This window comes from Python bivittatus, unplaced genomic scaffold (genome assembly GCF_059951505.1).
Source record: "Python bivittatus isolate LINGU-HERP-01145 unplaced genomic scaffold, Pbiv_v1 ctg000020_np1212, whole genome shotgun sequence".
Classification (NCBI taxonomy): domain Eukaryota; kingdom Metazoa; phylum Chordata; class Lepidosauria; order Squamata; family Pythonidae; genus Python; species Python bivittatus.
Window position 1 is genome coordinate 74338055 of NW_028277030.1, and position 26489 is coordinate 74364543.

At 39.1% G+C, this 26489-nt stretch overlaps 2 protein-coding genes across 6 annotated transcripts in view; one reads left to right on the plus strand and one right to left on the minus strand.

Moving 5' to 3' along the window:
* FUCA2 (alpha-L-fucosidase 2) overlaps window positions 1–8066 on the minus strand; it is a 16119-nt gene extending 8053 nt beyond the window's left edge. For 2 of the 3 annotated variants that reach the window (XR_015796340.1, XM_007422909.3), the window contains exons 1-4: window positions 7677–8063; window positions 5654–5841; window positions 4532–4871; window positions 1687–1897 (exon numbers count right to left, since the gene is read on the minus strand). Coding sequence is in view for 2 of the 3 variants with exons in the window: in XM_007422909.3 (XP_007422971.1) it covers window positions 1687–1897; window positions 4532–4871; window positions 5654–5841; window positions 7677–7912 (975 nt within the window). In the remaining variant the exon portion in view is untranslated. Of the gene's footprint in view, window positions 1–1686; window positions 1898–4531; window positions 4872–5653; window positions 5842–7676 lie in introns of all 3 variants that reach the window. The other variant, XM_088141611.1, reaches the window with a different exon arrangement.
* Window positions 8067–21176: 13110 nt separating this feature from the next.
* The window catches only part of PHACTR2 (phosphatase and actin regulator 2), an 89342-nt gene continuing 84029 nt past the window's right edge, over window positions 21177–26489 (plus strand). The window contains exon 1 of one of the 3 annotated variants that reach the window (XM_088141655.1): window positions 21177–21434. In XM_088141655.1, coding sequence (XP_087997781.1) covers window positions 21269–21434 — 166 coding nt within the window. In that variant the 5' untranslated portion in view covers window positions 21177–21268. The remainder of the gene's footprint in view (window positions 21435–26489) is intronic. The other 2 variants (XM_088141658.1, XM_088141670.1) reach the window with 2 other exon arrangements.

A 26489-nucleotide genomic window follows, 5' to 3' on the forward strand; every position in this document is an offset into this window, starting at 1 on the left:
AAGGTTTCTGCTGAGAGAACTTTGTTTCTTATGGAGATTGACCTGATGACTGAACATAAAGCAAATTTCTAGTGCAGCACTTTAAACCATAGAGCTTTATACAAACAGAGGTGATACGCACATTGAGCTAAGCCAATTTATGCTTATTTAGTGTGTTTTTATGAACCAAGTGACTGTAATTTTTGAACCATGTTTTATGGTTTAGTGCAATGCATGAACATATAGATCTAGGACATGATTGATTTAAAAAATCAGAATCTTGAATGGCTGTGGATGCTCTCTGGGAATTAGCCAGCAAAAACTGGCTGAGCATATTCTTGTTTCTCTTTGTATTTGAGAAAACTGATTGCATAATATTCTGGCTTATCAAGTTTTATAACAGGATGACAACAGGAGAATGTGTTTGAACTAGCTTGCATAGTAACTATATCCTATATTTGCAAGATTTCTCATGCAAATCAAAGAAACAAACCAAAACAGAAGGAGGAAATGTGGAGAGAAATTGGGGAAAAGAGATGAGAAGAGAGTGAAAAGATGGGAGATGTTCCCATTTAAATGCTTTTTGCAACACCTAGGATAACAAATTATAGGGTTAATTAGTTTATGTGCCATGCAATCAGTGTTGGCTCTTATTGACCACATAAATAGATTTTATCCAGGTTAATCTGTCCTCAACCTGGTCCTTCAGGTCTTCCGATGGTGCACCCATCAATAAATGAACTCATCTACCTTACTGCTGGTCATCCTTTGCTCCTCTTTCCTTCCACCTTTCCCAGCATTATAGACTTTTCTAGAGGGCTACGTCTTTGACAAATATGACCATCTGAGGCTGGTGATTTGTGCTTCAAGTGGGAAATCTGGGTTAATTTTTTGATGATCCATTTGTTTGTTCTCTTGACTAACCACAGAATTCTTAGGAGTCTTCCCCAACACCAAAATTCAAAAGTGTCAATACTCTTTCTAGCCTACTTCTTCAAATTACAATTTTCGGTTCCATAGAGTTTCACGGAGAAAACCACTGCCTGCACATTCTGATAATTGCAGATATACACACATTCCAGCATGTGAATATATTTTCCAAGGCCTTCATTACTACCCTACCAAATGCTGATCTGCAACTTATTTCTGCTGGTTCCTGAACAGTTGATAATTGATCCTAAAAGCCAAACGCTATCCACTATCTTCACTGTCAGTTCTAAGGCTGGTTCTATACCCATTGTCTTTATATTTAATTTTAATCTCATTTTTTCACTGTGCTCTTGACTTTTATTACTACAGCTTGCAGATCCTTTGTGTTTTCAGCTATCAGAGTAGTGTCATCAGCATGGCACAGGTTAGCAATATTTCTTCCTCCAATTTTAAAACCATGTTCATTTTCTTCCAATCCAGCTACCCTTAATATGTATTCAGCATATAGGTTGACTAAATAAGGAGAGATACAGCCTTGTCTCACTCCTTTGCCAACTTGCAGCCAGTCCATTTCACCATGTTCTGTCCATATTGTTGCTTCCTGACTTGTGTATAGGTTTTGCATCAGGATGATGAGGTCTTCTGTAAGTTTAACTTGTTATTCTAACAAAAATATAACCTTTTATTACATTTTTGAAATAAGCTATTAATGTTTGCTGAAAAAGTAAGAACTGGCAGTTCCCATATAATTACAGGTTCCATTTCGACTTGCCTTACCTTTATGAGTTCTTCAATAGTCAGATAATCACTTAATTGGGCATTCCTTCGGTATCCCCATGACTTTTTGTCAATTGTCATACAGTTCTCCCACTTGTGGGACAAAAGATGTTTAGGGCTGTATCGATCTGCACAAGTGAAATAACCTCCATGTTTGCAAATTGTGCCAGTTCCCCAGCGATCATTTGTTACAACTGTGTTCCGAACAGGGCTGAAAAATTAAAACACGTTGTTGGTATATGGTGCCTGCAATCTAGAGAAGCAGATACAGGGATGTTTCTTCATTGAATATAAGAAATAAGCTCCAGAGGAAAAGCAGAATACAGGGAAATTTTCTTCAACTGAACTAAAAAAAGAATAGGTCCATTATTCCCAAAGGTCCAGTCATCTCTCTCTCTCTCTCAATCATATAGGTAGTCCTTGGGTTATGATGGCGATTAGGAACTGAATTTCCACTGCTAAGCAATGCGGTCGTAAAGTGTGATATCACACAACTATGTCACTTAGTGATGGCAATTCTGGCAGTCCCTGTTACGTTGTAACCTGAGAACCACATGGGGCATTAAGCGAGGACCTCATATGATTGCAACTTCCTGCCATTGACTTTACTTGTGGGAAGGTGGGAGGGAAAGTGTGAAATTGCAATCACATGACCACGGGGATGTTGCAATGGCCAGAATTCTGAAGACCAGTTGTAAATACCATTCATTCAGCGCCATCATAACTTTGAATAGTTGCTGAATGAATGGTCGTAACCCGGGGACTACCTGTATTTATATGCTGCCCATCTCATAAAACGTGACTCTATTATGCTGCAAATGACACAAATTATGTCATTTCTATGATGCCATTATACAAACTAATACAAATGACATAATCTGCATTATTTAAATAATGTCATCACACAAATAACACAAACTGGCATTTGCACAATGTCATTTGCATGCAAAGCCTGTTGCACTGAGGTCTGGAAAATCAAGGTTTCATTGTAATCATGTCTTTAACAATTAGGTAAAATCTTAAAATTGTCCCTATTCAGATTTAACATTATTTTTTCCCTGAATCTGCACATATCAGATAAATTTTTTGAATTTCAGAATTTTCAAAAATTAAATGCATGACACTATTGCTATAGTCTAATTCTTTCTTCCTTGCTATCTATTGGTGCTTTAGAGCAGAGCAGAGCAGAGCAGAGCAGTAATGTCTGTGGGGAAGGGGAGAAGGAGCACAAAATGACATAAGCAGCATCACACTGATGCAAACCCCTCTCCTTTTCTACATGCTTTGTGATGTTGCACATCTTCCCCGAGAGGTGGAACTTGCAGAACACTGCAGAACTGTGGCCTGAGCCTGTGGACACCACTGGACCTGAGGCAGAAATCTGTGACCTGCCAGATGGCTGAATTGTAACCTGCTATCACCTCAGCTCCCTGGCAATGGTGGGAGATGCTGGGGGCTGTGGTTACACCACTAGTCCTGGCCCTTGCCTTTCTTCAAGCCAAAGTACTGTTCAAAGGGACATAATCATTAGAGCAAGCTTCTTACACACATGAGGATTCCATAGTTAAAATCTTCAGAGTACAATATCCATAATCATACGCATGCTTTATTTTAACAAGGGGCACAGAAGAACGTAACACAAGCAATTTGCCATTCTGAAATTCTCTGCCAAGTAAAATACTCCTAGCTACCTAGAAGTATTCTTACACATTTCCAGAAAACATAACAGTTTATCAAAGCAATTATGTATTTCTGGGTTAGAAATTTTATAATGCCAGCTCTAAATCCATTGCTTCTGCATCAGTCTTGAAAAAGTGCCAGTTCTCTTGATTATTTGATACTTGGTTTTGGGGGGGGGCATTTGTAAAAACATTGCAGATGTTTTTAACACAAGATAATTAAACACCAAATTACAGATAAGATAGGTTAACATAAACATGCCTAACGCAATGGGACTGCAAATCCTTTGCAAGAGGTATTTTAGAATGCGTGGCAGCAAATACAAAGAACAATGTTTGCGGAAGGTGGAAAGCAGAATGCAGGAGCTGCACCATTATGATGTATTTAAGCAGCAGTTCCCAACAGGCTCTGGATTAAATCTCTGAAATCTTTTCTGACTTTAAGCAGGCTGGAGGAAAGGAGGGAGTTATGCATTAAACTTTTAATTCATCCTAGATCTGAATTTCTCTGGCCAGTACAGATTGAGAACATAAAATGCCAAATAAAGAAAATCATGAAAAAAATAGCATCATAACACTAGGATAAAATGCAGCAGCAAGAATAGGAATAAAAGCACAGCAGTAATAAAACGCAATACATAAAAGCACAGTAAACCAGCAACAAAACCAATTGCATGAAGTTCTAAAAGAAATTTAAATGGCTGGGAAGATAAGGCTTTAACTGGTGCCAAAAAGTATTGTTTAACATCAGCACCAGGGGAGCTACTCTAACCTATTACTAACAGTACAAACTATGCAAGTAACTCAGAGATTATACTCTGTGGCAGTATTGTAAAGAGAGGGCCAAGGCAAAGACTTTCATACACCAACATTCTCCAAAGCTGGCAGTCATTGGATGGACACAAGAAGTATTCCTAAGCCATGTAGAAGAAATGCTAAATTCTCTAAATTCTCTCTCTCCATCAAGATATCGTTTTAGATCATAGTGCCCAATTGCTTCTTTTAGTAGTATTACCCTAATCCTAGCTATATTAAAAAATAAGGCAGCAATGTGAACAGGACTGCAGCTTAAAACAATCAGTTATACAACATATTATGATTAGGGCATAATTTCCTTCTAAATATTTAGGCAAAATGCATTATTTCAATATGAAAATAAGACACACCTCTCATTATAAAGCCATGCCAGGAAGCCAGTGCTGTTCCAGTAAGTATCTGGGGCATTCCCATTGCCATCTGACCACAGAATCTCCGGATGATACTGCTTCACAATCTCATAGAGCTCTGGGAGAGTTTTGGCATTTGGAAACTGTTGTTTCTTGAATATGCTATCGGCATCATCAAGGAAGAGAGGATTGAACCATTCAAACAATGAGTGATATAGTCCAAAACGTAAGCTTGTCCGCTTTCTAATGGATGATGCTAACTCAGCCACGAGGTCCCGTTTTGGTCCTATATCAACACTGTTCCAAGCCCAAGAATATTTAGACTTCCACAGAGTAAAACCTGATCAAAGAAAGAAAATGGTTAGGAAAAAACTATTGTATATATTTTGGAAGCCTTTGTTTTGCATTTCTGTATGCCACTTCGTTATTTCCTGAAGTAAGACTAATGAGACTATGCATTGTATAAGGCAGCAGACTTTCAAAAAGATGATCTAAGTTTGGGTACTGATACAAGTTATCCCTAGATAACACAGGACCACTAGGCGTATATTATTTCACAAAGGTCAACCCTCTCTGCAGTGTCCTCTTTGGAGAAAGCGTAGGATATAAGTGACTAATTGTTCATACATCATAATGAGCCACACAATTTCCTTATTTTTGGCCTAACCTTTACAACTTATCACGCAAACCGGGCCATTCTGGCTTTTTCTATTAAAGGATGTAAAGGCACCCCTAAGTTGAGCTGGAATCCTCCTTTTTGGCATTTTTTTACAGAAACGGTTTACCATTCCTTTCTTCCATGAATTTTTTTGACTTCCTGAGATTCTCCAGCAATCCTGTATCCAAATATCAACCAGAGCCAACTCTACTTAGCTTCTAAGATCTGGCCAGCTACTTCTGCTACCTGCTGCTGCCTGGCTTGTTCTATTGCATCCTCCTCCTCCTCCTCCTCCTCCTCCTCCTGGCTTAGCATCCTATGTCAACCCAGCCATTATAAGCATTAATTTCAGTCATCTTCTTCTTTTTATTTAGAATATAATGAGGATGCCTCACCCAAGCCTTTCATCGGTTAAAATAACTAAATTGAGGCACTGAGATCCAAAAGAAGTATTGTCACTTTACCTTCATGATGTTTTGAAGTCAAGACAACATATCTGGCACCTGAAGCATTCAAGATGTCTGCCCACTGGTTGGCGTCAAAGAACTCAGCTGTAAACAAAGGGCCAAAGTCTTCATAAGTGAATCCAGGAGGGTAGTTTTCCTTCATAAAAGTTACATAAGGTTCCTTCTTTTCTTTTTGCCAATACCACCTGCAAAGGAATAACATCCCACAGTATCTGCATACAGTGACAGAAGTAGTAATAAAGATAGGCTGGAGCAAATTCTTACAGATATCCTGAACATACTACCATGTGAGCAGGTTTTATGCAAGTGCAGAATCCAGTATTTAAATTAGATTTTCTGATAATCTCAGGATGCATTCTCTAAAAGAATCAGATTCAAAACTTGACAATCCCCATAAGTCTGGAAACATAGTTTTACATTCTAAATATAAAAATCCAAAGTTTGGGGTAAGCAGAGTATAATGTGGTCCAATTTGCCAACTTTCCCCAAAACACTGGGGAAAGATGCTAGGAAAGACGGAAGGAAAGAGAAGAGGATGACCAGCAGCAAACGGGGTGGACTCAGTCACAGTGGTGATGAGTGCATATTGGAAGACCTGAAAGACCAGGTTAAGGACAGATCATCATAGGGAAAATTTATCTATGTGGTTGCTAAGAGACAATACTGACTTGATGGCACACAGTCAATCTATCAACGCCTGAGGGAAAAGCTGGGTCTTCACAATCTTCCAGAAGGCCAATAGGATCAGGGCCATCCAGCTCTCCGGGGGGGGGGGGAGGTGTTCCACAGGACAGGTGCTGCAACAAAGAAGGCATGTCTCCTGGGTCCCATAGAGGACATTTTTTAGAGAAAGGACCTGCAACATGCCCAGGCTGCTGGATCTGGTGAAATGGGCTGAAACCATTGGAGATGGGTGGTCCTATGGCCCTATGCCATGCAGGATTTTAAAGGTGATAACCAGCACCTTAAATTGCACCTGGAAGTCTACTGGAAGCCAGTGCATCTTGCACAACAGTGGTGTCACATGGCCAAATACTGATCCACCCCAAACTGCATGTGCCACTGCATTCTGGACCAGACTGTTTTCCAGACCCCATGTAGAGCCAACCTGCTATGATAGTAATTCCTCAAGGATACAAACTACAGAAGAAATTGACTTTATTGCTGATCTAAACTATGCCTGTTTTGACAGCAAGGTGGCAGGGTGGTTAAGAGCAGGGAATAAAGAGTAGAAGGCAAGAAAAGCCCTTTGTCTGGATAAGAAAAGGTTCTGGGCAGCAGAGCCTTGCTTGTTAATGGGCCTCAGTTGACCTCCAGCTCTGCCTCTTTGACCCACTTTCAGGGTTCATAGTGAGTTGTCCACATCTTAACCCTACAAATTATCCCATAAACTATATTTCAAAATTAACTTTGTGATTTATCCCTATGAGTACAGCAGCAAAATTAGGTTATAGGCAGGCATTTCTGCATACATATGGGGCTTCCCTGACACACACACACTAACATTTTAATTAAAAAAAAAAACAGAAGCAAAGTTGCATAATGAGAATTAAGAATGGCACAGTTCTCCAAGGGCCAAAAAATAAGGAGCAGTTGAGAATGTTAGCTATAAAAAATAATGGGTGAAGGGAAATCCTGCTGTTCAAGATTTTCACACGGGGATAGGCGATATAATGCCTGTGGGTGCCCCTCCCTGAGTCTGCAAAGTGTTCTGCTACACCGATGATTTCCAAACATCCAAAGACAGACAGACAGACAGATAATAGAGCTCCGTAGTGCTTCGGGTCAGGATTAGAAGAGGGCAAGTGCTTTGGAGCGTGCAGGACCCTCACATCACGCCCACAAAGCAATTTCGCAATGAGATTAAGAGCAACTCGAGCCCTCTTCATCTACGCCCATCTTCGCAGCAGCGAAGGGTCCTAAACCACGCGCTACTAGTTGCGAGTTCCCCAGGCGGACAGTAAAACAGGGAGGAGAGGACAGAGGAAGCAGGTGGCAGAGCTGGCAGAGGGAACCTCACCAAAACCACTCGCTGCCGAAGCTTGGCACGGAAAAAACGCCCCAGTGGATGAAAACCCCAAACTTGGCTTCATCGAACCAGGGCGGCAGCGGCCGGGAATCCAGCGACTCCCAGGTGGGATCGTAGCGACCAGCCCGTCCCCGCGAGGGGAGCTGGAGGAAGATGAGCAGCGGCAGCAGCAGCAGGAGGCGAGAAAGCCCCCGCCGGGGAAGCGGGGACCCGGCCGGCGCGGACATGAGAGCTCGGGGCGAACTTCCGACTGTTTCCCCCCCCCGCCTCTGCCGCCGCGTCACGTGGTGCCGCGTCACGTGCCTACCAGACCGGCTGCTTCCGCCCGGGAGGCTCTGAGTTCTGCCCTTCTGGTTCTCCCTGCTCTTGCGTGGCTGTGCAAGACACGGGTTTGGTCACAGAGGCTTGTGAGATAGTCGCTTGCCTCAGGCCGCAGACTCGTTCAGGTGCCCCCCTCGACAGGACAGGCGGTGGGATTGATTGACAAGTTCACACCGCCATTTAGATATGGGAGGGAAAGAAAAATGCCATCTGGTCACACTTACCTGGTAGGACTTAACAGTACTACATCTGTGCCTTCGAGTCCGGGTTGACTGCCTGGACGAGACCCTGCAGTTTTCTTGGCAAGATTTCAGAAGTGGTTTGCCCTTGCCTTCTTCCTAGGCCTGAGAGCGAGGGACTGGCCCAAGGGCACCCAACTGGCTTCGTGCCCATGGTCTCCCGGTTTCTAGGCCTGGTGCCTTAAACGCTACTCCAGACTGTCTCACTTATTACTACCGTTGTATAAGATTGTGATATAAGCCTCCTTTCTCTTTATCTGCCATTTTCATGTGATCCTTCTTGACTGTACAACTGGCTCTCAGCTTTTTTTTATACTGTTCTCTTATTGTGGTTTAATGCCTGCCCTTCTTTTAACATTTCATATTAATTTTCTCTAAGATAATAAAAAACCTGGTGAATGATATATAAGTCCAATAAATGCAAGTCTGGTAAAAATTAGCATCTAAGCATTTCAGGAATTGTATGGACAGCTTTCCTAAAATGTGTGGGATTTTGAATGGATGTTTGACAAAGCAGACTGCAGAAAGCTTCACTTCAGGTGTCTTGTTAATCTAGTTTTAATTTCTCCCTCTGTTTTATTTATTCATTTAACTTTAAATGATGACCATTGTCTTAAGCATACAGGTTGTCCTCAGCTGTCAAAAGAAAGATGTAACTGTCTTATGATGCAGTGGCGCAAGCAGTAATGGGCACCTGTTGGCATGCTCGTGTGTCACCACTGCTATGTGAGCTGCATTGGTTGCCAGTCGGCTTCCAAGTGCAATGCAAGGTCCTGGTTATTACCATGTATGGCATAGGGCCTGGATATCTGAGGGACGGTTTGTCTCCAGTTGTTTCTCCCTGACATGTTTCGACACAGTGGATGCACTCCAGGTCTCCTCTATTAAACGTTATCTTGCAGGACTGAGGAAGTGCTTTCTCTGTTGCTGCCCCACCCTCTGGAACAGCATCCCCCCCCCCCCGAAATAAGGATGCACCTTCTTTCCTGGGGTTCTGAAAAGCTCTCAAGACCTGGCCTTGGGGGGCACTGTTTTGTTTGATTTGTGCTGTTTTCAGATTGTTTTAGTTTGGGCTGTTTGTGTGGTTTTGTTTTATCTGATTTTATGAATTTTGGAGGGTAATGTACATCACCCAGAGTCCATTAGAGTTGGGTGTCTATAATTTTTTATTATTATTTTGCATCCTTTGATCTCTTGAAAGTGGAGGTTATATTGATGTTTAGCACATCTGAAGCCTTAGTCTTTCTGATATCATTCCTGTACATTTAATCTATACTATTGACTCCTCTTTGATTATATGTCCCTTCTTCCATGTCTAGTACATGTCACAGCTTAGCTCATTAGAACAGCTACATTGGGTTCTTTAGATTACCTTCACCGTTTTTCTACAGTTTTGGTAATTGTGAGGGTTTTAAGTATTTAAGTTTTCAAGTTTGTCCAACTTTCTTGAACTCTTTTTTCCTTTAGCTATTGGATCCTAACCAACTTTTTTGGGGGGGGATACTTATTGTTGTGGCATTTGGGCTGTAGACTGCTCCTCATAGTGGCATTCATTGTGACCCCAGTGTGTCTCCTTCTCCTTCTCCTTCTCCTTTTCCTTCTTCTCCTCCTCCTCCGTTGTTGTATCTCACCTTTATTTTGTGCAACTCACAGTGATGAATGTGCTTTTCCCACCTCCTATCTTCCCCATATTAACCCTGTGGGATGGGTTGGGCTGAGAGAAAGTGACTGGCCCAAAGCCACTCAACCAGTTTTCATGTCTATGGGGACCTAGAATGCATGTTCTCCTGGCTTCTAGGCCAGCACCTTAGCCACCAAACCACACTGGCTCTGATATGTGTTGAGTATTATACTACATGCAGTAGGGACACCTTTTGTTCTATACTTTTCTGCCCCTAAGAGACACACAGATCAGATTCCCATATTGTGCTAAACTATAGTGTGCTTGGCTTGGATTAGGGTTAGTGTTTTGTGTGAAGTCAGCAATTCTGATTTGTAGATCAGCGTTTATAGCTAAACACGGGGTAAAAATAGAGCCAGTTGTGATTTATTCTACTTATAACTGCATATCTGTATGCCACTCAATGTCAAAAAGGCTTTTAGTTGATGGATATACCAGCCCAGCCCATAGATAGATGTTGAAATCCAGCTGACAAGAAACAAAAGAAAACACAAATTGTTTGCTGTCAACTGAGGCATGGGAAAAGACTGGCAGCAAAATTGCTGTTTGGAAGTTTGTGTGTCATAAAAAGTAGCAGTATAGGAAGCCTTGTTGTATAGTGGCTCATGTCTGCTATGCCAGTAAGGGCTAGTTGGGTGTAGAGGTTAAAGCACCAGGCTAGAAACTGGGAGACCATGAGTTCTAGTCCTATGAACTAGACTGGCATGAACCCAGCTGGATGACCTTGGGCCAGTCACACACTCTCAGCCCTAGGAAGAAGGGAAGGGCCAACCACTTCTAAAAAACCTTGCCAAGAAAAATGCAAGGTCCAGACAGCCACCAGGAATCAGGACTGACTTGAAGGCACCCTGCCCCAAAAAACCCCCCTATCCCAGTAGCAGCTAGTGGATACATTTAACTTTTATAAGGCAATCCTGCCCAAGTTGTAGAGGGGAAAGGGGCAGATTAATACCTTAACAATAATCAAGGGCAACAAAGGAATAGCTGGCACACCAACTACCTGTTTGGTGGCTCGTGGCGCAGCAGCGGTGATGGAGCTTGCAGTGTCTGGGAGGCCTTGGAGGCACTTGGCAGCAGATCCTTCCTGGCAGCAGCAACATTTGGCGACAGCAGATTATTTTTCAGAAAACGCTCACAGGCTGCACAAGGTTGCTTGGCAGGCTGTAGTTGTGCAGGCCTGCTATAAGGTGACATAGAGAAGGAGGCCTGTTTCTGCCTAAAGGGCATCTCCTCTCCCTCTGCAACCAGCATCTGCTCTGAATCAAAAGGATCTTCGGAAGGAGCAGCAGGGTGGTGCAGTGGTTAAGGAATTGCACTAGGTGCAGAGGGACCCAGGTTTGAGTTCACCTTCAGCCGTGGAAGCTCACTGGGTGACTTTGGGTCAGTCTTTTAGCCCAGCTTACCCTACAATATGGTTGTTCTGGGAAAAATAGGAAGACTAAGCTCTGCTTGACCTCCTGAATGAAAGGCTGAATATAAATTTGAATGAACAAACAAACAAATAAATGAATATTTGCCTTTCTGCTGCACCTTGAGGTCAAAATAGTTAAGTGGGAATATGGCTCTGAAATCTGAAATCTTACTAATCAGAGCATATTCACTCATATCATCCAAGTGGATTACTTTGCAGTCCAAAACAAGTCTATTATTCGGTACTAAGGGCAATTTACAAGGGTTAGCTCACAGTAAAGTATAAATGTAAATGAAGTTCCTTTCAATTCAGAGCAGATGCTAGTTTTAGAGGGAGATGAAATGATGAAATCATAAGGAGCATAAAAGTGACAAGGAATGATAAGGTTAAAAAAAGAAGGAGCTTAGTTGGCATCACAGCTGTTGAGCCCTGGTGATTGCATCTTAATGAGGGAGGATCCCAGGATATCTGGTGCATGCAGAGCCCTCTGGGATCACCTGGGATCAATCTGCATTCAAGCTTGGCTAAGCACCAGGGGATTATAGGATTGAAGCAGCTGGGAGGGGGATCGGTCACAGTCATTACTATGCATGGGAAAAACCAGAGGTAAGCAGGATACCTTAGTTGAGGGTCTGAAGTAACAGACAGACTAAGAGGCACTTGGGGCAGAACAAGGCTCTGTTTCAAATGGCTATTTTCCCATTCCAGTTTACATACCTAGAGAACACCACTTCCTTTACAATCATTTTCACAAGAGGACACTTGCTAGAGCTGACAACAAGTCTGGCCGTGCTGATTTTTCAGATCATTTAAGACTTAAATCTAACCTATTTTTCCCTACTTTTCCATTTTATAGAATGATACAGTAACTATATGATGGAACATCTGCATGTAAAAATGATCTGTATTGAAGAATATCTGCTATGACAAAATTACAGGAAACCATTTCGTGTTAATCTCTTGAAAATTCTTTAGCTTTGAATGCTGCCAGAAACTTTAGCTGACTGACTTTTGTCCACTCACTTGCTCATTCAATTATCTTTGAATGATGAGTCGCTCATGTTTAATGCAGCGTAAGTATACCTTTTATCAGTAAGTGCCTGTGCATTTGATGGTCTGAATATAGCTTTCTTATACAATTCTATAGGCATGATTGGCAAACTCTTACATTTTGAAAGGAAGAGTGCTTCTTAATGGATGGGATTGCCTCCTTAACTTTAGTTTGCATTGACTCCTGCTTGATTATTTAGTATCAAAAGGGGAACCTGACCCAGTGAGTAATGCATCATAATATCAAATGCAATTGTTCAGATAATGATAGAATGACCTCTGGCTTCTTTTATGGACAACAACAGGTAGTTAATGTTGACTGTTCAACCAATGAATCAATTAATTCAGTCTTTTGATGTCATATGATTAGCTGATACTTATTTTCTTATTTAGAAAAATTATAATCTGTCATTCAGTTCAGCTTAATTCTCCAAACAAGGACATTAATAAAAAGATGTAAGATATAATTTGAGGGAAAAGACAGTAAAAGATTATAATAATTGATTCCTATAGCAGGAGAGATAATATACAGAATCTCCTATAGGAACAATTGGCAAACAGAAGTAACTCAAAACTCAGTAGTGCTATGTTTTGTTATAAATGAGACATTTCATTCTAATTTATCAGTGCCAAATTACTAATAGAAGATGGGGAATGGAAAAACCTTAAAGAAGGGCATTAAAGAGCAAGAATTATGCATACTTTCAGGAAAAACAGCCCAAAGTACTGTGTTTGGCATTTTCATCATTATTTTGTGCTTTGAAGTATTCAGTTTTCCCAGATTAATCCACATATTTAGTCACCCTATTTATGATGATGTGCTTCACTGATCATTCTTCAGTTCTGCAAGCCAACAGTCTTACAGGTGAGCAAGCTCTGCTTTTTAATGTTGGCAGTTATCCGCCATAGTTTAGATACTTCCACATGTTTTTTTCAAACATTTGGAACTGCTTGCCTCTGATAGTGCCAGCCTAGAAACCAGGACACTGTGAGTTCTAGGCCTCCCTTAGGTATGAAAGCTGGCTGGGTGACTTGGGCCCAGTCACTCAGCCCAACTCACCTCGCAAGGTTGTTGACAAGGTGGTTGTTGTGGGGAAAATAGGAGGAGAAAGGAGTATTAGGTATGTTTGCCATTCTGAGTTGACCAAATATAAGAAAAGAGGTGGGATAAAAATCTAATCTAATAATTATTATTATTAAAAGGTGGGAAGATTAATTCATTAATAGCAGTGAATGCAGTATATGTGCAAACTAAGATACACTCATTGGCTGTACCATCTGATTTAAGGTACACCTCTGAAGCGCACAATCTTCTGTTGCAGGCAGTGCTGGAATGCAGCTCTTGGATTTGCTCATTGCTTCATTACTACTCCCAAACAGTCATTTATGATGGCTAATTTGCTACTACCAATAAAGCTTCATGCTCTGTTTTCCTAATCAACACAAATAAAGCTTCATGCTGTCTTCCTAATTAACACAAAAAGTTTATGAATCTTTTTTTCTTTGTTAAATAATTAAATAGATCATCCACACCAAAAAGAAAAAAAACCCTAAATAAAGTAATTAAAATAAACTAAATGTAATAAAAAAGGAATTAGTAAAAAAAAATCATATAATAAGTCTAAATAGCTGTAGAAAATTAATTCAATTTTTAAACTTATCACTACATCTAGATTATATAATACAGCATGTCATTTTCTCATTTTTAGAATACAGAACCTTTTCAAAAATAGATAATTAGCTCATTTCTAGGATCCATTCCTTAAAATCAGGAGAGTGACTTTCTTTCAAATGACATAAAATCACCCTCTTTGTCATACCCTATGCTTAACAGTGCCAATGTTCTTAATTAGATGACAAATTCCTTGTTTTGGGAATATAATTAAACAACATACTGAGATTAATAATATTTCTTTCCAAAATTATATTAACATATGTACTGATTGAAGCCAAAATAAAACTGTAACAGAACAAGACCAAATCATGTGACTTAAAGAACATAAGGATCTAATGTCCATTCCTTTTTAAATACTCTTTGAGGGCTCCAATAAACATGACATAATATCTTTGATTAATTATTTTCATTTTTTAAATCATAGGAAGTTAATTTCACATTTTTAATGAATAAACCCATTGATTCTCTAAAATTAGATATTCCAATCCTTCTTTCCACAGTTGAAATATATAAATGATACTAATTTTTATTTCACATTTTAATACCTCATAAAACTGAATTGTTGGTTTCCAGGCAAGTGCCACATCTCTTAAATAAGCTAGAATTGCAGGTGTCTTGGAGGTTTCTAGAGCATACAGGGCATACTGTTTAGTTAATATATGTTTAATTTGTATATATCACCAAGCATATACTGGTGATAAGTCAAACGCAAAAATCTTTAAAACAGCATTAAAAATCAACAGATTTAAAGTATTATCCCTTGTTTAACCCAAGCATTTCAACAGAACAACTTACCCATTATTTTCAAGTTTGAGTTATACCACAGCATCAGTTTCTTACGTGATTCAGGATCAAATGTAACTACTTACCTATAAATAACCAGATATGCCTAGCACCTTTCAAAGCAGAAAATGAAGATCCTGATTTAGAATACTCAGACCCTAATACTTGCCAAGGTTTTAAAGAAGTTACACACTTGCCCTCCAAATAGGCCCAAAGAGAAGAGTGATAATAAGTCTCATTCCAATAATATATGCCAGATTTTCATCTGTAGAAAGATATATAGGTATTATAAAAGCTTAATGATATAGTTGAAAATCTGTCATATTAAAGCATATTAAATCTTCATAGGGTAGTCACAATTTATATAGAGATATACTAGGAGCTCTAGTGTGCCATAGACATTTTTTCATTAACTTATCTGTCTGCATGAAATATTTAAGAGGAATTAATATTGGAATCTCTCTTAAGATATGCATTAATTTCCATGTAATATTCATTTTAATAACATTAATCTTATCCAAAAATATTTAATAGGAGTTTTATCCATTGAGTTATATCTGCTGAAATTCTGTCTCTACATTTGGAGATATTTAATTAACAAACTATGACATACTTTGAGAAAGATGTAAACCCAGGTATTTTATAGGATCTACACACATTCTAAATCCTAATCCCCTATAAATAATATATAGATACACTAGATCCCAAAGGCAACAAATCAGATTTAATCCAATTAATAGTATAACCAGAATATAAACCATATTGTTGTATAACTTCAACAACCTTTGGTAATGGCATTGCATAATTATCAAGAATGGCTATAGTATCATCGGCATAAAAAAACAGTTTATATTCATTATCGTGTGCTACTACACATTTAATATCTTGTGACTGTCTAATAGAAGAAGCCCCTGGTTCAAGAACCAAGCTGCAGATTAAGGGGGACGGAGAATATTCTTGTTGAGTGCCATAATGTAATCTAATGGGTTGAGAGGTAAATTCATTTGTGGTAACTCTGGCCACAGGATGGAGATATCAAATTGTAATCCAGCGAACAAAAGATAACGGAAACCCAAGTCTTTGAAACACTTCATGAATGTAATCTGGACATATCAAAAGCTTTTTTCAGCACCCAACGAAAGTAGAATGGTTGATTCTAATTCATCTGCAGCTATAGCCATAAAAGCCATGAAGTCACCAGGAACTTGTGAGAGACTTTACTCGTATTCATGAATAAGTTTGAATCTAATCCTTCATGTTAAAAGAGTCAAACAAGATGCCTGGATTGTGAACTGGCAACTGAAAAAAATGCAAAATATTAAAAAAACCTGTATACAATACAACTGAGACAATACAGCTAAAAGGGAATATTGCTATCAGCTTTGCAAGTTATACCCACACAAACTGGTGGATGAGGTTAAAAAAAAAGATATTACTTGTTTGACAGTCATCTGCAAGAACCTGTGTGGAATTCAGACCACTGACAATACAACATTGTCTTATAAGAGAGTTCTGGACTCATAAGTGTGTTTTGAGTTCATGAATTTTTATTTGTATGGCATTCCACTTTAATTGAAAAAAAAATTGGGTTGAAAGGCACTAAAAGGCCATCTAAATCAACTCCTTCACAATAAAGCAAATCTTTAATTATCTCAGGCAATCATAATAAGCAAAACCTATGCAGCATGAGCTGAACTTCTGAGGTTTTTGCAGAACAAGTAAGTTAACCAAATTACAGACTGCAGAGTAAGGTGAAATAAATTATGAATAATAATAACAGATTATTAGTCCACAGCTGTTGTTTTATTGCTTGGTATTACATATTTTGATTTTGTATCATTACTATTTTTGTAACCGTATTCCCCCAAATTTAAAATCAGCCTATTGTTCGAAAAAAATCATATAGCAAGCATTTGAGATGGGCTAACTGTTAGTAACCCCAGCTCTGCTAGCCAAATTCCCTTAACTAGAATGCCTAAAGCAGTATGTAGTTCTTTATATTATCTACTATTACAGTAAAGTTAGCTTAAGGGTACTGAAACATGTTGTAGGTATCAAGATGATGTGAGCAATTCCTAATGAGACCCAACCTCTTCTTTGTCTACTGACAAGTTAAATGTTAAATGTTTGTTTCTAAATGGCATCTTGAAGGAGCAGATCACCAATCTTCCTCATGTAATCAACCTAGAGTAGTAACTATATGGAATTACTGTTTATGTATTATATGAATGTTCTTCTATATCTTGTGGGCTTAGCATAATTTAAGAATTAATGTTAGCATTTTCTGGGTCTTGTATATTTTTAATTACATCTTTATTATTTAATAGTTTCATTACATTCATGGGGTTCTGTAATGGGGTCCTTTTATAAATATGCATGATGTTGTACATGCTGCAATATTGCACATGCTATACAAGAGTTTAGGGAGAAACAATCTCAGTTTGGGGAGGAAATATATTGGAGTCTCTGTCCTGCAAGAAAACCACTTGGGTAACTAGGTAGGTAGGTAGATAATGTGTTATCAAGTCAGTGTCGGCTGTTAGCAGCAACATGGACAGATTTTCTCAATGATGAATTTATGTTTGTAGCCGGAGGGGAAAATTGTTTCAGCCCTCCTTGTAAAGGATGTGGCCTGATTATTATGTAACATATACAAATTCAGAGGGAAAACAGTAACCAGAAATCAATAGTTCAAAAGGATATTTTCAAAATTTATTTATAGTGAAATGCATAAGGTGGTTGAAGGGAAATATCCCTGGGATAGACTGTAGGCCAAACTTTTCTTCATCCAATACCATGTCTCATCTATCCACTATAAGGAAAAGGTCTTTCCATCTAATCGCCTAAAAACTGATACATTTGGAAATGGTTGTGGCCTAATTTCTCAAAGAATTGGGTGTGTATGTGGTTGACTTTGACATATTCTGTTGGTGACAGAAGGAAATACATATTTTAATACACTGTTTGGCCGAATATAGTTTCTAAGAATGCCCTTTTATCTTTCTTCACCATGATATATTCAAGCATGGCTAAGAAACGCTAACTGATATACAGATATGCAATTATGGCAGAATAATTTAGTTTATAGCCATTAATAATCTTATAAAAGACTGGAAATTTCAAGTCTCCACAATCTCAAATTAAACAAAGCAAAATGCCAGTTCTGTGCATAATCTATGACATATTTAGGCTCAAATCCTATGCATTCTTTCTCAGAGGAAACTTCCCAGATGAAACAACTAAACTATGATAATTACAACCCATCTCAGAAATTTTCTCCTGAGACACTGAATAAGCAGAAAAGACTGGTTAGGTTCCTTTTGCATCCAGGTATTGTAACATGCACATAAATGTATATACATACATTTGAACTGAAAAATAAATGCTAAGCCTGATCTTGCATAAGAGGTGATTAATTTCCTTATGGTTTTCCTTAAGAAGGTAAGTATCAATTATGTGGGTAGACACCAATTCCTATTGGGAAAACAACAGAGGAAGGGGGAGGTAACACATATCCACAGGTGTTCAAACTTCCAACAATTCTGTGTTCTTTGATTTCTTTGAAAAGATTAAAAAAAAACTTTATGAGATATGAGATTACTCAAAGATCTCCCTTTCCTCTTGGTTAAGCTCTAGATGCTCAACATTTATAAATCTACAGATATAGTTAAACTATATTCCAGTACCATAGAATATGAGTAAAGAGCTCTAATATTCTTTGTTATCAAAATATTTAATAGAACATATTTCAATAGCACTATATAGACGTTTCCATATAGAATATTTTGCCAGTGAAGACAAGAAAATAAATGAAGGATAAAAATGTTTTATACTGTAACTGCCGATTCGGGAAATGGATATTAAAGCACTTTCCATGCAATTTTAATGAAACCATTGATTTTATATTCACTACCCAGAGATTGTAGTGTCAGATACATTAGCAATACATAAGAGAGACATTATAATATCATATGTCAATACTAGAAAATTTATGTATATATTCAGAGTCACTAGCAAAACTAAAACATTGTTGAATCAGCCATCTTCTGATTCTCCTGAATAAGATACTGCAAATCTCCTTTGTACTAAAGTTTATGATTTGATTATGGCCCGGACAGTAGTGATTTATGTCACAAACTCAATGCAGTTATTTTTCATTATGAAACTTTTATTATTGTTGTTGTTCACAAGTTTAGGACAGAAAAGTAACTTTATAGAAATATTTATTATATATTTAAATATACCATAAAGAACAATACGTTTCTATTTCAATGTTCCTTTTATGATTTTTATGGCTATTTCATATGTAAGAGTTTCATTATTGTGAGCTACCTTGAACTGCTAGAATATATTTGTTAAATAAGTTTTGAGGAAAGACATTTCAGTGGAATCACATTTTATTTTCAAGTAAATGTGTAACGAAGTTCAGTCCCATAACGTCTCCTTCATTTTAGTTCAGTGGGCACTATGTCACAGAAGCGGTGGTACAATTTTTCATACTAGTACAGCTTCGCTTTCATTGGAAGAAATAGCAAGGGTTCAGGACTCTTTAAGATTTTGAGAATGCTGGGGACAGAATGTTCTTGGGACACCCCTGTGTCCTTCTCACTGCATTGTATGTTTATGTCACCTTTTTCTTCATTGTTTGTTATTCACTGAAGTCAATGACCCAGTAAATGGAGATGTGTGGGAAATCCAAAACACTGATAAAACTCTTGGGTTGTATTTTGAATGCTTGGTTTTACTTCACTGAAAGTCAACTATTGTTCTATTTGATCATTTCAAATACTGAACTATACTTGGATGGTGCCTCCTCTATGTGTGGGACTAAGGCAGTTGCCTCCCAGAAGAGCCTGGACATCCTGTTTGGAGGACGGACAGGTCAGATTCCCAAGGTCTATAAGGATATATATGTCAAGTGACATATTTCCAAAGAATTAGACAAAACAGCCTCAATTAAGTACATTGCAAGGAAGCATTATAGTTGTATTTGGCAAAATAACTGAATCTGAATATATAATGAGATCCATTTTCCCTCTGCATGAACTACCAACAGATCAACTGTCAAGCATGCTGAAGACTGTCTCTATTGTGATATCACACACACACACGACCCACTTATTAGCAGTCTCTATCTTCTTCAACCTCAAAAGAGCGACACAGTGCATTACACTCAACCAAAAAAACCCCAAAACACCAGATAAAGCAGACTGCCTGAGGTAAAAATAAGAACTTAATTAAAATTAAAATTAATTAAAATTAAAATGGAATGAAGCTGAGGTCAAACGGAGAAAACCAATATTTAAAAGGCTAGGGCAAATAAACATTTACCTAAAACAAAAGGACCATAGAAGAGGCACAGCATTCTGCTTCCCAAAAGGAATTGTCCTGGAACCCCTTGCCACATTTCTGACTTCAGGTGGACCCACAGAAGAAGGGCCTCAAAAAGCACCTAAGCAATTAAATCGCTGCTTGTGTCTCATCTGTGTGTAGCAAAATTCAAAGCTATCATGCAAGGTACTCCTATATATGAGAGCCAGTTTGGCACAGTGGCTAAGGCACCAGGCTAGAAGCCAGGAGACTATGAGTTTTAATCCTATTTTTAGGCCCAAAGCCAGCTGGGTGACCTTGGGCCAGTCAGTCTCCCTCAGCCCTAGGAAGGAGGCAATGGCAAACCACTTCTGAAATATTGCCAAGAAGACTGCAGGGCCTAGTCCAGGCAGTTGCCAAGCGTCAAGACTGACTCAAAGACAGACGCACACAAAAGTCCTATGTATGAATTGCTCGTGGCTACTTTCCTGGAAGCAATTTCCCTAAAGGTGTGCCATCACATTCCAAATTCATGCCTCACCTAAAACATCCCCCAAAACATGTTATAATCAGATTCCAAGGGCAAATCATAAATGGGTCATCAAAGGGCAACCAGGTCTCTCCCAAATGGATGCAGCCACCTCTTGGTGTGCAAGTAACAAGAGAGTAATCATTTAATTCCCTGCAATGTCTTTGCCAAGTTGGGACACTTGGGACTTTCCCTGGATTCCCCTGCCCGGGGCTCTGGGTTTGGGCCCCCGTCCTACTTTGGGGGTACCTCTGCTCCCGGTGGCCCCGAGGGATGCCGCCCGCTTGGGGATCGCTGAGCAGCAGCACCGGCCATGGAGGAGCCCGTTGCTCGACTGACGGCGAGGCAAACGGAGCGACTGGGGGCGGTCCCTTCCTGTCAAAACTTTTCTCGCGCGGGTCACTTCTGATTGCGCTCGGCGGCGGGGCTGCTGCTGGGGTGAGGTGCCGCACTGTCTGCGGAAGAAGGCGCCTAGTTCGCCCAGGCTGCTCCCGACCCGGGGAGAGAGAGAGACCCAGAGGAGGGAGCAGCAAGAGCAGGAGGAACAGGCTGGGCTCGTCCTGCAGCCCGCTTCCCAAGACAGGATGGAGGAGAAAGAGGGGAGCCCTGGAGCCGAAGCGGCGGCTCCTTCGCCTCGCAGGTTGCTGCTTCCCACCGAGGCCGCACCCAGAGGCCGCACCCAGAGCGACATCTCCGCTTTCTGTACGCTCAGGAAGAGTGCCCTGCTCCGAGCCCCGCTCTCAGGTTCAGGTAGGGGTGAGGGGGGGACCAGCGCCTGCCCGGCGTTCGCCGGAGGATGCCCTTTTGTGCGGGGGAGCCGAGGTGGGCTGGGGAATCCTGGCCCTCGCGGAAGGGCAGCGGAGGGAGTTTTCTAGCGTCCCGAATGTTGCAGCTCCCGCCTGGTAACCCTTAACTTTCACCTAAACCTTTTCCTTGACAGCCGGGGTTTCTGTGCTTTTCCTAGCTACTTGGCCGGGAGCGATTCGTCTGGTGACGGTGCTCCCAGCCCTGCATTTACCTCCAGAAAATGGCATTTGCTGAACGTGTTCATCCTTCACTGATTTTAATTTAAGGATTAATCCTTTTCCTAGCGGTGGGAGAGTCTAAACAGCACTTCGGCTCTGGTGTTGTTGGCTGTACTGATCCTTTTTCTTTTAGGAGGGAATGTGTACTGCTTGGCTGAATAAACTTGGATAGCTGAAGATTAAGGAATGGGTTTTTATTCCTGATTAGTGGCTCCTATAGGGTCTTTGCAGTACTCATCTGGGCAGATATCTTAGAGCTTTTTACGCGGGAAGCAGACATTCAAGAAACAGTATTTAATGTGCTGTGCAGTGACAGGAAAGAGCTCTACCTGTTGAATCATTTGCAAGTTGTACAGCTGTTCAACTTAGTGGTTAACAGGTTAGGTTAAAAATAGCAAAACTAATTGGTACACTCAGAATTCCTTAATACAAAGTAGTCTCTTAAAGCAACTAATTGTACTCTTTGTTAAGAACAAGAACATCTCTAGCATGTGGGATACTGAAATTATATAATTACATGGGTGAGTGTGAAGTGAAGAACTATGTAGTTACTGGTCAAACTTGAATGGAGAACAAAGATGTGATCTTTTTTATTTTGCTTTGGTTTAAATCTCAGGCATCTGCTAAGTTAATGAATTCCTTAGTAGGCCATGGACATGTCAAGCTGTTAAAAAGTCTTACATGACCAAGTTCTATTTAATTGCTTTAATAATACTGGCCTACTTACAGTGGTGCTGGAGTGACTTTTTAGATTAAAATATAATGTTTTGTATCTTAAGAGAACTAGAGATGATTATTGCTTTATATAATATTTTTAACATGCCAAGAGAACATAGGAACTAATTCCAAACTTCTATACTGTGAACAATAGTTTAACTTTGGGGGGGTGGGAGGACCAAAGGCCTACATTAAGTAGGATTGGGTTGTTGGACATTCTTACTCTTTATTTATAACAGCTGCAAGTACAGTGTCTGTTTCCAGAAACATGGCTAGAGATGCGTGGCTGTATCCCACATCTGTGTCTGACTAAACCTCTTTTTCTTTTGGCTTGAGGACCAGCGCAATTAAAACAAAAAATTTGTACAAGGTTATTATTTATTTCCCTTTGTCCATCCTAGCTTTTAAGAACAATTACTGCGGTATACATTAAATAAATAATAAAACTTAATTCTTTTCCCCATACCCCCCCTCCGCCCTGCACATGAGGGCTGCCATATCTGGGATGCAAAAATGGAGACAACCATTAGAGGGCAGACACGAGTTAGTGTTTTCTCTGTCTCTTGCTGCCATCTAATGATCAACTCAAGTTTTGCAGCTCAGACCTAATAGCCCCATCACACACTGAAGAAATCAAATCAGGGGCTTGTTCATTTATTTTCATTATAGGATAGTACTTTTATTTGTTATGCACTTATATTGACAGACCTAATATCATCCAGAGAGCTTCCAAGACTGAGCTTCTTGTATGCTTGGTTGTATAAAATTACATCTTTGCAATTACATCTCCTCCTAATTGCTCTCACAAAACATGGGCATACAGGGCTATACTTTGGTGAAAGAAACTGCTAGCTGAAAAGAAGGAGGGAGAAGCACTTCCATACAATTCCCTTTGTCTTTTTCCTGTTTTAAAGCATCCCATTCTATTTCAGTTTAAATTCAGATTGCAGCAACACTTAAGAAGGAGCACTTACTACCTCCAGAAAGGTTAGCTTGGGAATTTTCCAAGGCCTGCATTTGGGGCAGGGTCTTTTCTGCATCTCTGATCTCTGGTATTCTCAGAAGGAGAGTTACTTTTTATAGAAGATAATGGGAAACCTCCTTCTGTCTTTATATCTATTTATATCTGAAACAGAAAGATTGGGGGGTTTAAAAGAAGTAATTGGCAGCAGCACATGTCAGCTAAGCCCTGGTTGCTTTGCACCCGTGCATTAGTGTCTGAGCAGTGCAGGAAAACGTTTAGGGAAGAAGAAAGGAAAGGAGAGTGATTGCGGGTGGCATTGTCCTAGACTGGAAAAGGGAGGAGGCCAAGTCGATAAGGACAGTCTGGTAAGTAAGTGTAATTATACAGTAATTTTTTAAAAAGATACTTTAAAGCTAGTATATCGTGTAACAATACACGAACGTGCAGATCAAAACCAATTTTTAACAAGATGAATTTTTACTTAGTAAACTATGTTTTTAAAGAAGGGTTTAAAGGAAGAAACAGTATCAGGAAATCATAAAGATCAGTTTTAGCAAAGCCTCTTTAAATCACCTGAAAAAGGAGACAGAGACAGTTCTGCTAAAAGAGTGGAGGATTTATTTATCATACACTGTTTTGCTTTATTTAATTCAATCTAGGCACCACCCAGCTCCAAACCGATTTTGGTTTGCACAACACATAAGCCACAATGTAGTCTCTTTGCTTTTTGCTTAGCGTGATGTGTGCAAACCCACTCATTACAGTTGAATGCAATATTCCAAACAGTTCACAGCGTTAAACCATGTTCAACAAAGCATGGTTGAAGTCTGGCTTATAATTATGAGTGAAAGCAGCCACTGACGCTGTTAGTAAATAACTAATCTCAATTCAATAATATCTACCTCTTTTATGAGGATGTAAAATTGTGAGATTAAAATAGAGATAAAACGCTGTTTGAGAGGCAGTGCAGCACCACAATTATAGTTCACTTTCAATTCATTGCACTTTAGTAGCAATACACTTCTCTAACTGGAAACACTCTTGAGGATCAAAATATATAGTTATAATGACAACATTGACAGTAGTTTTCCACCCCTCCAAAAAATAGGCATGCTATATTCTAATGATGAGCCAGCATCCTATGGTACAGTATTCCTTAGGCTTTTGCATCTAGAACTGTGCGAGAGAAATGCGATCTACCTTCCGGGATGACATCAAAATATTGAGGGAATCTACTGTAATCTTCACTAGTACATGTAGAACTAAGAAACCTATCTAATGCTGCAAGAAACTGTTAATGATAAAATTCTGGTTACAGATACGATATGCCTTAAAAGCCATTCTGGCAGTGATTCACAGAATCCATCTGTCTATCATTCTGTATAATCTATGCATCTCTAAACAGATAATTGTTATTTCCAGCATGCAAGATGATGTCCTGTCATCTGTCTATAGAATTCTGTAAGCTCTAGACCTCATTAAGTAGACTAACCAATGAAATGATTGGCTTTATACTGATATTGTCTAGATGGTTTTCTGTATAAAAAGACAGTGATAATCCTATCCATGCTGTACTAGGAATAAGTTTCATTAAGTAGAAGAAGTAAATATACAGGACTGGGATGGAATTATGACTGGAAATCAGGATCTGATAGTCCTATTGGTAAACCCAAATTTGAAAAATCCAGGATATAAGTGAGACTTTGAGGAAAGCATTCCATCAAGTTGCTATGCCATTTATTTGGATATTTATCCAACCTTTACTAAAAAATAGGTCAGAAGTCCACATATGCATTTGGATTTATCAGGATCCATATTCAGACTGAATTTCCTCCTGGTATGTAGGATAATTTATCATGTGGAAATAGAAAGCTATGAAGATTTGACTCTTACCCCAAATATTAATCTTTTCTATAACTCCAAGAGCTTTCATTTATTTAAAAAACAAAATGTCATTCTCTGTCTATACTCATGTAAATATTTCAATCTTATTTCAGCATAAGGAGACTAAACAATGTGAAAGAGTCTAAAGGAAAAAATAAATAAAGTTTACTTTTGTGACACATGAGATTTTATAAATGAGATGGGATTTTGGTATGTAGGGGTGAGAGCTTTAAGGTTTCTATTGATGCCAAAACATAGTGCTTGAATCCTATACATAACTTTGCTTATAAATCTACTGTAAAGTTTCCATATTGGAAACTTGTAATAGTTCTTGATACTTCAGATGACATTTATAGACAGATGAAATCAACATGTACAAAGAGATGTTAATGAAATATCATTAAATAGTAGTATTTTGTTGGGATGGTGAAAAAACTTTGAAACTTTTGTGACTGGATATTACATCGAAACATCTGGAGTCATAAAACCCTTGTAGAAAAGCTTATATAATTCTTCCATTTATCAGCTTCTATCTTTAAGTTCTGCAACTTGTTTTGTTGTCAGTAGTCCTAGGGGGCACAACCCATTTCTATATTTCTCAAGTAAAGTGACATCATTTGTCTAGAGTTCAGAACTGCCCTTTTATTAGAATTTGTACTGAAATTTTTCTTTCAGGCCAAAATGCATTTGAAAATAATTACTTTAAAATATGTAGTGCTCTCTTCAAACTTGAAGTTGTTCTACCATTATTAGATAACATATTCCATCAACTCTAAGTCAGAATGGCATATCTACAGTGTAAGAAACCAAGTTGGGGGAAACTAATTCAGTACCCTGTAAATGGACAAGTATGTTAATGATAGATCAATTATATCTAGTTACAGTGTTGTATTTCATCCCTATGTTATTGGCATCATGTAGACTCAAAACATTTTAGAAGATGTTTAACTGTTTAAGAAAAATCATGTTTTGATGGTAGCACATATTCTTTAAACACAATATTTTTTCCCCTTTCTGGGCATGTCTTAAAGCTTCTAGTTCAACCAAATGATAAATTGTATCTTAACTGCAGAACAACTTCAAGTGGGAGGGAGAGAAAAAGTGCCACTGAACTTTTTATTGACTTTATATGTAAATTCTGTCTAACTGTTCCCAGACTATATTTGCAATTTCCTGTTTCTTTCTGAAATCAAGAAATGACTGGGCTCAGGAAGT